The 11,642-nt window shown below is 44.6% G+C and overlaps 1 protein-coding gene across 1 annotated transcript in view; it reads left to right on the top strand.

The window, feature by feature from the left end:
- Nucleotides 1-716: 716 nt before the first annotated feature.
- The window catches only part of SPTY2D1 (SPT2 chromatin protein domain containing 1), a 33,655-nt gene continuing 22,729 nt past the window's right edge, over nt 717-11,642 (top strand). The window contains exon 1 of the mRNA XM_075928114.1: nt 717-940. Coding sequence (XP_075784229.1) covers nt 881-940 — 60 coding nt within the window. The 5' untranslated portion in view covers nt 717-880. The remainder of the gene's footprint in view (nt 941-11,642) is intronic.

The following is an 11,642-nucleotide window of genomic DNA, read 5'->3' as shown; positions in this document are numbered from 1 at the left end:
GGCTGAGACTGATGGTGGGGTGTAGGTTGTTAAAATCTCTGTGGAACATCTCCAGTGTTTCTTGGCCATGGGTCCAGATCATAAAGATGTCATTGATGTAGCATAAGTAGAGAAAGCGTAAAAGGGGACGGGATCTGAGGAAACGTTGTTCTAAGTCAACCATAAAGATGTTAGCTTACTGTGGGGCCAGTAGTGATACATTTAAAATACGTGATGGGGATGCTTTTTTTTAGTTGAGAATATCACTGTATTTTAAACTTTTTTTTAAATTTGATGTTTGCTCCTTGTCAAGTTCTCGGAATATCTATGGACTGGCCATGAATTTTTTAACTGACTAGAGACTTTTTTTATTGGTTTATTGAGGCTTTTTTATTGGTTTGTGTCCAAAAAGTCCCGTAATGTTATTTTTATCACTACATTTTGTGTACTATACCTATCCATCTATAGATATATAAAAATAAATATATAATACATGGCTCTTTACACTCTATCCACAGCTATTTTGGCTCTTGTCTCTACTGGTTGGCCACCCCTTGGTTAGAACCTTGATCTCTTCCCCTCCCTGGACCGTGCGGGGGCGGAGCTTAAAACCCTAATTCCATCCCCTGCCGCTAGGAAGAGGTGGAGTCAGTAGAACTCAGGTCACGTGTTCTTGTTGACACGTATCCCAGGAACTGGGAGGGGGGAAATGTGACGTTGGCCGGGAAGTGACGTTCGAAGAGGGTGACGGGTACGAGGTCATATAAGACGTTGGCTCAGCGCTGTCGTCTGTTAGTAGAAGGGGGGGCCGGAAGTAGTCAGGGCGGAGCAGCAGCTGGAGCGAAGCTGCCCCCGCTGGAGGGCTGGGGCCCGTCGCCTCCCGGAGCCAGCCCCGGCAGACATGGATTTCCGGGAGATCCTCATGGTGGCGTCTGAGCAGCAGGGGCTGAGCTCGGTGTCGGTGAGAGCCAGGGGGAAGGCCGGGGGGCGGCTGGGGGCACCTGAGCTGGCTGGGGGGGAGAGGCCGGGGGACACCGGTGAGAGTCGAGGGGCCGAGTTGAGGGCTGGGGGTCCAGCGTTGGGCTGGCTCCGGCCTTTGCTTTCATCGCCCGCCGAGAGCTCGTTCCCTGGTGCAGCGCGGCGGGGGCCTTTCTAGCGGAGCTGCCAGTGCGGGTCCTCGACCAGCTGCCCGACACCAGACGCTCTTTCAGGCAAGAGTTGCGCAGGGAGCTACAATTCCTGCGGCTAATCCGTTCCGCTGGCGCTTAAAATACAGCTGACGCGGATGTTTCCAGGGGGCCACAAAGAAGCCGAGAGTCCTGGAGCAGCACACTTGTTAACCAGCCCCCTAGGTCTTTTCTAGCTTGGATTGCCAGGAAACGAAAGATGCAGCTGTGGCAGGTTGAAGACGGCAGTGTGCCCGGATTAATTTCTTCTTCTGTATAAACCTCCCGAAACTAATGTCAGCCTTTGTTCAGGTTTACAACAAGTGGAATAAAATTGGCCTTATCTAGATTTGTGTATAAAATGAGCTTATGAATTGATATATGTGAAATCTGACAGCAGACGTGCTTCTTCTCTGGTGATAGTTACTCTCAAGTGGTTTGGATTCCTTGCTCCAGTCCCTGCTATACTTGACTGGCAGGGGCTGAAATTACTTCTAACACAGTGTATCTATTTTGAGAAGTCAAGGAACTTTTCTCATTTTTCAGCAGTGATTGCTCCAGTCACCTAAGGAAATTTACTGTTGCTAAATAGTGGTCTTCTGTAGGTACTTCAAGATTCTGTTTTCCTGCTAACATTTGATATCTTAATTTACCTCGATGGAGTTGGGAGGCATTTGGTAGAGGAAAAACAGAAACTTTAATTTTTCCTCCTGAGAAGTAATTCATTTGCTTCTAGATTGTACCTTTATTCTAACACTTGATCTATTTGTGTCTTGTCGTAGTTAGATGTCTTACACTTTAACATTACCTTGTCTACTCAGCTTTCTCCTGCAGTTTTAATGGAATACTGGATTTGCTTCCTCTCCTAAATAGTTGCATGTTGTTAGTATGCATTGTTGAAACAACTTTCTAGTTCCATGTCAGAGGTTCTATATTCTTCAAAGGCCCAGTCCTGCTCCTGTTGCTTTTCATAGGTGTTTAGCCATAGCCATTGTCTTCAAATGCAGCTGGATCAGCAAGATTTACTTGCATGAGTCACTTAATTGTAGAGTGGGAGACAATGCATTTCAGGTGTACAGGAGTTGAAGCTTCCTTGGCTCCCTGCACTTACATAAGTGAAACTACTGAACCTTCTTGAAGACAAGGTTAGCTGTGCAGTGAGGAGAGGCTGAGAAAGGGTTGCTGTTCTCAGTGAAAGCGGTGAGGAGTGCTGTGGCACCTTATAGACTAACCGAAGTGTTGGAGCATAAGCTTTTGTGGGCAAAGACCCACTTCGTCAGATGCATGATGCAGGACTCCTCGCTGCTTTTGCAGATTCAGACTAACACGGCTACCCCTTTAATACTTGTTCTCAGTGAAGTGGGCAAGGGGGTACAAACTCTGTTGAGTGGTCGTCTTGCTGCAGCTGCTAAGATTCATAGGAGAGGCTATTTCTTGTGAGCTTCTGAAGATGTAAGGCACCTCTAGATGCTGCCGACTATAAATGTAAGGACGATGTGTTTCAGTGGGATCTAGCAAAATAATTCTGGCTTATGGACTTAATATATGTGATTGTCAGGTTCTTTGCAAACCAGCAGGTCAGTTAAGAATATTTGTTTTTAAAAGTTTTTTCTAAAAATTAATTTTTTTCTTTTAGAAAGTCTTGAAGTTGTATAATTAAAGATTCACACTATGAAAAGTCAATAAAGAAAGGGTGCATATGCTACATAATTCTCCCCATCTATAAATTCTCTGCAATATCATATTTAATTATATGAGTACATATACTCTATGCAACTTAATGTTTTTCCTAAAGCCTTAGATACACAGCAATGTAAGATGTCATGTGTGTATGTCTGAATTTATGAAACCCATTTGTAAGAAAGGTATACAATAAATCATATTTATGTATGCATCATACTTCACGTTAAATGTACCATACAGACTAATTAGCAAAACATCCTGGTATATACAGGCAACAAATTCATAGCTAGTTTAGCTTCTTTCTTAACTGAGTGATTTATTCCTTGAACTTTATTCAAGGAAAGCTTATGTACTACAGATGATTTTATAGTACATAAATGCTATTGAAGACTTATAAGTCTAGGCTAGTAAAGAACAAAATGTTCCACTTTCATGTCAATGAAAAAATACAAGATGCTGTCATACTGATCTGAATTGTAGAAAAGTTGTATATCTGTATTTTTTGGAACTAGTATGTGATCTTTGCTAGACTGTATCATGAGCTTTCATGGGTAAAACCCACTTTCTTAGATGAGATGAACTAGACTAGTAACTCTAGCTCATCTCATCTAACACAGTGGGTTTTGCTCACAAAAGCTCATACTAATATATATATATATATATATATATATATATATATATATATATATATATATATATATAACTTTAAAAACAATGAGTAGTTGTGTGGCACCTTAGAGACTCTCTCTCTATATATATATTTAGTTAGTTAGTCTCTAAGGTGCCTTACTAACACAGCTACTCCTCTGAGACTTTGTTAGACAGTATTGTGACCATAATAAGCATGGACCACAGGAAAAGCGTGCAACTTCAGGCTTTTCCTGACTTTTGCTGTTTTAACCTTAATATTCTACCAACATAGTATTTTGGGTAGAGTAAAATCATTTTTGAAACCGCAAAACCAAAACCGGTTGCCTAACATTGTCACTGAGAGAGTTAGGGATGTGAATGACTAGTCCACTATCCGATAAGCAAATGCTTATCGGATGGTTGACAGACTAGTTCACGAATTGCTTCCCACCACCACCCTTGTGGCTTCTATTAGAAAGAGGCAGCAAGGGAGGGGAAGAAGGGGTGCTTCAAAGTGGCAGTGCTGCATTAAGCCTGGGGCCAGACCCTGTGTTTCACGCGGTGCTGCTGCTTTGAAACACCGCATGCAGCCTGGGCTATGGCTGCACATGGCGGAACTGCACATGGCGTTTCAATGGGGCAGCGCCGCGAGGTCCCTGGGATCAGCTGGGGGCTCCCCCGCTGACTCTGGGTTTCGTGCAGCACTGCTGCTTCAAAACACCACATGGAGCCTGACACTGGGCTCCTTGCAGCGTTTCAAAGCGGCAATGCTGCTTGGAGCCCAGGATCAGCAGGGGAGTCCCCAGCTGACTCCAGGCTCTACACAGCGCAACCACTTTCAAACACCACAGGGAGCCCAGTGTCAGGCGTCATGTGGTGTTTCAAAGCAGCAGTGCTGCACGAAACCCAGAGTCAGCAGGGGAGCTCTCACCTGGCCCTGGGCTCCACATGGCACTGCCACTTTGAAAGAAGATGGGCAGCGTGGAGCCCCCCTGCTCTGTTGGCCCCATGATCTCCGCAGCATTTTCACCTTTGAAGTGTAGCAGCAGCCTTAAGGTTGTTGCAGCACTTAAAAGGTGGAGGCGTTCTATTGACTAATTGAATAGTCGATACAAATTGCTAACTATTCGATTATTCAATCGAAATTTACTATCCCTAGACAGAGTGCAGAAAGGTTGGTGTTTGAGAGAGTCAGTTTAAGGGCACTGGAGAGCTTGCTTTGCTGTCTTTTCATCTTCCATTCATTGGCTTCCAGACTTTAGACTCCTTCTGTGTTTTTCTCCACTAGTCTTCTTCCTGTATTGGAATAAGATCAAATTGAGTGTTTAAATAGTGAATGCTTTCCGAATGGAATCTAGAGTCTCTGAATGCCAGATTTGTGTACTTCATGCAACAATTCAGAGAGGAACAGTTTTAATTGGGGCTAGCATAGAGACAACGGGTCAGGCACCCGTGGGGGTTGGCTGTGCAGCGGGAGGGGTTGCCGGGCTGGGGCAGGTGACTGCAGGGGTTGGCCGTGCTGCAGGAGGGAGTTGGCTGCACTGTGCTGCGGGAGGGGGGTTTGGCCCCGGGGCAGGTGCCCGCGGGGATTAGCCGCGCTGCAGGAGGAGATGGAAGGGGGGGATGGGCCGTGCCGTGCCGTGGAAGGGGGGTTTGGCCCCGGGGCAGGCGCCTGCGGGGGTTTAGCCCCGCCGCGAGAGGGAGGGGTTGGCCCCGGCGCAGGCATGCGCGGGGTTTCCCTGCGCCGCGTGGGGGTCGGGCCCGGAGGAGGCATGTGCTGGCTTCCCTCGGGGGAGGGGAAGGGAGAATCCTGGGGAGAATCCTGGGAGGAGGCAGATGCAGGGGACTGATGGAGGCAGATGCAGCCCACGCCCCGTTCCCCAGACCCCTGTCCCCAGCTACAGAATTCTGTCCCCATTCCCATCCCCACTCCCCGAACTCTGTCCCCTTACCCCGTCCCCAGCTACAGAGCTCTGTCCCCATTCCCATCCCCACTCCCTGAACTCTGTCCCCGCTGACACCCTGTCCCCTGCTGCAGAACCCTGTCCTCTGCCCTCCCAGCACCCTGTTCCCTCTCCCCTACCCCCAGCTGCAGAACTCTGTCCCCACAAAGTGTATAATTATAAATGCTTCATTTTAGATTTAAATAGCATGAGTAAAAAACAGACCATTTATTTCATAACTATAAACACGTGATTTTAATTTTATATATCACATAATTTAAAAATAAACTGTTTATCAGAGTGTGTAAGTAAGGCCTGGGGATATCAAGTAATGGACAGGAGGAGAATAGAGGGGGCGGGGCTTCAAGGAAGGGGTGGGGCTTCAAGGAAGGGGCGGGGTGGTAGATCTTCGCCTGTTCTGAGATTTAAAAAGTGATCTTCGGTGTAAAAAGTTTGGAGACCACTGATTTAAAGGTTGTCTACATGAAAGTTGTTGTTATAAAAAGAAAAATACTTTTTTTCAGAGAAATAAAGCAGTTTGAACAATTTCTGGTAGGGCTGTCATTTGACCTGCGATTAACGCAGGACCGGATTAATGCATTAAAAAAATTAAAGCATTAATTGCAGGTGTTAATGCTTCACTGCCTCTTTGAAGTGCTGCTCTGGCACTTAAAAGGGGCAGCGCAAGGCGGAGCCCAGTGTCAGCTGGAGTCCCCAGCTGATCCCTAGTGCCTAATGTGCTTCCCCTTCGAAGTGTTGCTCCGGTTCCTTAAAGGGGCAGCGCTGGATGGAGCCCAGCGAACCCTGGGCTCTGCCTTGTACTTCCCCTTGGAAATGCTGCCATGGTGCTTCCAAGAGGCAGCACTGCATGGAGCCCAGGGTCAGCTGGGAACTCCAGTATTTCAAAGGGAGTTGCACATGATTAATCTTGATTACAATTTTTAATCGCTTGACAGCTCTAATTTTTAATTAAAAGCAACTTAGTGTAACAAATTACAAATCCCGTTTTCCAACAAATGATGCAGCATGGCTGGTAACTACAGTAATTACTCATTTAACACGTGCCTGCTTAAAATGTTTTTGCTATAGCATGATTTTTTGGGGGAACATTTTTTGAATAAAATGACCGTCCCTGAAATAACACAATTTCCCCAGCCGGCCTCTTGCCAGCAGCTGCACGGGGCTTCCCCTGCCTCCCTGCAAAATGGCAGAGGGTTCGCCACTTGCTGTGCCGTTCCCCGGCGACCCCCCCCCCCTCACCAGACGCAGTGCGGGTCCCGGCAGACCCATCGCAGGGGCATACTGTACTCCCTACCCAATCCCAGTCCTCTCTCCTTCCCTTCCCCAGAGCCAAACACCTTCTCTCCCTGCTGTAACCCAGTCCCCTTTCTCTCCCAACTTATGTCCCAGTCCGGGCTGCTAACAAGTGCAGGCTGGAGCTGTGAGCACACATGCAGCTCTCAGCAGCCCCGCCGAGAGAGCGGCTGACTGGAGTACTTCCAGGTTCCAGCTGATGCCCTATTGGGAGTTTTACTGCACTGTACAGTACATCGTCTAATGTTGACGACTCAGCACCAACAGAAAATTGACTTAGACACCACCGCTTGAAATGTAACCCCCACCTTTTCCATTATTTTCAATGAGAAAATTGACCCCACATAACACGTTTTCACTTAACATGATCATTTTCTGAAACGTGTCTACCATGTGAAATGAGGAATTACTGTACGTGGTCATCAGACGCTTCAGTGGCACAATAAGATTGCCAAAGACAGTCATAGACTGAACATCCAGCCAGACCGTCATAAGGACTTAGCTAGAGATCAATTAGAATGGTACTTTACCTGCAAGGAAGCACTGTCCCTTTGGAATTTATATGGATGATGTTGGTGAATTATAGTATTGCATCATGTTCTAGTAAAATTGTAAACCTGTTAGTCTCCCCCATAGAAACCCAAGTTCAGAAATAATAAAAAATATTGTAAGTAGGGGTTAAATTCACAGTAGACCCATTACAAGGCTAGAAGGGAAATGTTGGCTTTTTAAAAGAAAAGACCTTTTAAAGTTATCAGTAAACACAACCATGAGTATATAAATCTGGCTAATTAGCTCATTAGGCAGATGTTGCCAAAAGCTTTTATAGCTTCAGGAAAGTGATTTGCCCCTTGCGGTGCAGCTGTAAGCACATTTTCCTGTCTCTTGTAGATATTATGTGGTACAATGGATTCAGTATTATATATTCAGTATTCAGCTCCAGTACAGGTTAATAGTATGACCTTGGTCAGGTCACTGAGGCCCAGATTTTCAAAGGTACTTAGGTGCTTAACTTCCATTGATGCCAATGTAAGTTAGAAACTTAAATATCTTTGAAGATTTGGGCATTAGTACTAGGGATGCTAAAATGGTTAACTGGTTAAATGAAAGCACTTAACCAGTTAATCATTTTAACGTTGGTAGTGCCGCAGCTGAGGTGCTACTGTGTGGCCCACTGGCCCTGCTGTAGCTGCTCTGACCCAGTAGGCTGGCTGCTGCCAGAGTTAACTGGCAGGGGCTAGTTAGCTGATAAGCATACCAATAAGCCACATGCTTAACATCCCTAATATATCATATGAGTCAATGATTGCAGGGCTAAACCCTTGCATTGACTTAAGTGGATGCAGGATTAAATCCTTATCTCCATCTTCTGATGTGTGATATATGAAGACTTCTCTACTTCACAGGGCTGTTTTGTCTTAGTGGAGATCAAGTACTTTGAGGTATTTTGATGGAAAATACTATAAAAGTGCTAAATATTGTATACACAAAGTAAAATTACAAACATTTTAACAAACACTCTGAGAGACATTACCACCAATACTGTCACTTTATCAGGATCTGTGCTTTGGCTTTTGTGAGCTCTCATCAGTAATTGAAATGCCTTTCTCCTAGAACAGGGGAGAGTCAGATTCGGCCCACCACGCCTTTTAATCCACCTTTCCACCTGCGGCAGAGCACAGCGCTGCTCAAAATGGCTGGCTACTCCCTGTAGCTCTCTGCACTGCTGGGAGTGGGATGGTGGGGGGAGGAGGCTTCGCATGCTGTTCCTGCCCCCAACAAAATCTCTCAGCTCCCATTGACTGGAAACGGGGGGGTAGTGCAGCACAATTTCTTAGCTTTCATTCACTGGTTTCCAGTCAATAGGAGCTGAGAGATTTTGCTGGGGGTTGGGACAATGCACAACGCCCTCTTCCCCCCCACCTCTCTCCAGCGCAGAAAGCTACATGGAACAGAGTAGTCTGGGGCTGCTGACAGGCAGGGAAGCCTGCCAGAGTGCTGCTGGCCTGGAGCTGCTTAGATAAGCACCTCTTGGCCAGAGTCTGCCCCTGGCACCCCACCACCTCCCACACCCCAACTCCTTCACAGGCACTGCACTCACTTCTATGCCCCTCCCCCATGCCAGAATCCTCTCTTGCATCCATACCCCCTTCCAGACCCTGTTCTCCATTCTCCTGCCCCAGGTCACAGCCTCCTCTTTCACTCAAAATCCCTCTACTGTACCTCTACTGTAGGGGTTTGGTTGATTGTGGACAGAATTCAGGGAGGATGAGATAAAAATGAGCATTCTCTGAGCCTTAGAGGAGGAGTGGAGTATTATCTCACAATAGAGCTTGTTGTGTGAATAACTCAGTACTTTAATGCACACAATGTACAATTGAGGAAAGGTGCCTCCAACATGCTGGGGATGAGCCCTGAAAATGTATCTTGTATTTTGTGAGAGAGTATGGTTGATGTGGTACATTTCAGCAATATGTAGCCATTGAGCTGCTATAAATTGCTATCCTGAGAGATAATCAGTGTTTACAGTTTGAGAAGCACACTGTTCCAGAATAGCTTGACCTGCTCTTTTCTAAAGGCTGTGTCTCTATTCCTTTCACAAACTTTCTGATAACTATGTGAAATTTGATTGGTGTAGCTTTTGCTTACTTGATAAAAAGTAGAATGTTCATGCTTATTTTGTCTATCGTTCCAGGAAACTGATGTTGGAGTAGCGCACAGTGCATACTAACTAATCATTGTATGGATAGTTCTCGAACGGCTTTGTGCTTCAGACCAACTGCTCATTTTCTAAATAGAGCTAAACTTATAAACCTATTCTCGTTATTCATTTCACAATGCTTACAAACAGTGTTTGAACAAAATTTTTGTAATAGAAGTAGTGATTCGTAACTTCAAGATCAGATAGAAATTATATTTATAAATCACTATTTTAAAAATGAATCTTTCCCAGTCAAGGAAGTTTTCTAAATGTCATTTCTAGTTGATCTTGAAGATACAGATACCAATTTTTTCATGGTTTTTCGTGTTATGAATCACTAGTTCTATTCCAGAAGTAACAACACCTCAGAACACCGTTTGTGGGTGATTGTAATGTTGCTTATTCACTGGAAAGCTGTGTATTTTGCTGCATTATAATACAGCGCTAAAAATCCTTTTCTAATACAGTAAACTTCTGATAATCCAGCACCTTTAGGACCTGGGGGTGCCGGATTATCAGATATGCCGGACTATCGGAAGGGGGGGCTATGAGGGGTCTGGGGTGGAGTTGGGGGGAATGCGCCCTCGGAGCTGCGGTACCAACCCGGCAGCACCCCAGCTGCTCTGCCCCCGGCTTTCCCAAGTTAGCCGCTGGTCAGTTTCAGCAGCATTTGAATCGGGGAAGCCCGGGGAAGAGCAGCTCCAATTGTCCGGCTCCCTGGAGCACTTCCGGGTTCTAGATGGTGCCAGACCATCAGGAGTGCTGGACCATTGGATGCTAGACCACTGGAGTTTTACTGTATTTAATTTCTTTATAAGCCTTTTTGATGTGATGGATCATTCTGCATTTGGCCCAGCTGTATGTGAAGCCTTTTTTGCCAACTGGGCCTGTTGTACAAAGCTCTATTTTGTACATTCATTATTTTTAAATCATATGAAGAAATTGAATAATTTTCAAAAATAAAATTACTTGCTGAAAGACCCGCCCTGGGAATGAAATCATTCTCAGAACAAAAATATAACAGGTGGTAGCAGTGCAGGTTTCTGTAAATTGCTCATCAGTGTGCGTCAGCCTTGTTCTGGAAGGATTTCCTCTTAAGAATGAGTGGGTAGTTCAGTCTTTGTACTTTCAGGCTTTTGTCTAATACCTGAAACCGTCAACAAAAGGATCATCTTGATATGTCAGTGTCTGTCTGATAAGAGCTGGACTGGCGGTGCCAATTCATTTCCCATAGATCTCTGATACTGTTATGTGGCAGTATTTTCACCCACTACAAAACCTTTGTTGGATTTGAATCAAAAGACCAGATATGAAAAACTTCAGATCCTCTGAACTGGTTAGTTACTAGGACATTTTATTTTGCACCCAGTAACAAAATTGGGCTACTAGCAAAACTGTGGCTGGTACCTTTCAAATGAAGGGCCCAATCCTAGAAATATTTACTCTCTCTAGTTGTCCTGACAAATATGATGAGTTCCACTAATTTCAATTGCAAGTGCAAAGATTTGTTTGTGTGAGTTAAGAACTACTCAAAGGAATTAGGGATGTAAAATCCCATTTAATTGGTTAACTGGTCAAACACAATGTGTAACCAGTTAACCAATTAAAGGAGGGATGGCCAATGAGCTCCCCTCTCCCCCATGGGTTAATTGGAACCAGCAAGCATCACATATTAAGGGTAATTCTTACCTGTTAACCTTTCACATCCCTAAAAGTCCCCAGATTGTGAAGATATGACATTTTATGCATAGGCATATCTGTCATAGATACGTTGAGGTTGTAGCAAGCTCTTGATGCTGAATGTCAAGTTTTGCTACTTAAATGAGATTGTGTGGTTTTTTTTAGTTTTGTTTTTGCAGTTTCAGGAATTACTAAAAGGCAACTTTTAAACAACCGCAATAAGAGCCTCGCAGCTGGTGTTCTAATAACCAATTTTGACTACTTTTTTTTATACTAATGCATAGAAATGACCTGCTAAACCTTGAATCTTAGTACATACATATTTGTTTTAACATACATTCATATTTTTATATGAAACACTGCAAACATTTGTGATGGTATGCTGCAGTCTTAATCAGAAATCAAATGCTGAAAAATTCCAGTTGGGTATAGACAAGCATATGTAAAATCACACTGCAAACCAGTTTTTGTGCTTCCTAGGTATTTGAGTATAGATTTTTTTTTTTTTTTTACAGATGTTATCCAGGGAAATGTGTTTTGTTTTGT

This window comes from Pelodiscus sinensis, chromosome 4 (genome assembly GCF_049634645.1).
Source record: "Pelodiscus sinensis isolate JC-2024 chromosome 4, ASM4963464v1, whole genome shotgun sequence".
Classification (NCBI taxonomy): Eukaryota; Metazoa; Chordata; order Testudines; family Trionychidae; genus Pelodiscus; species Pelodiscus sinensis.
This window is presented reverse-complemented; position numbering and strand designations above follow the sequence as displayed.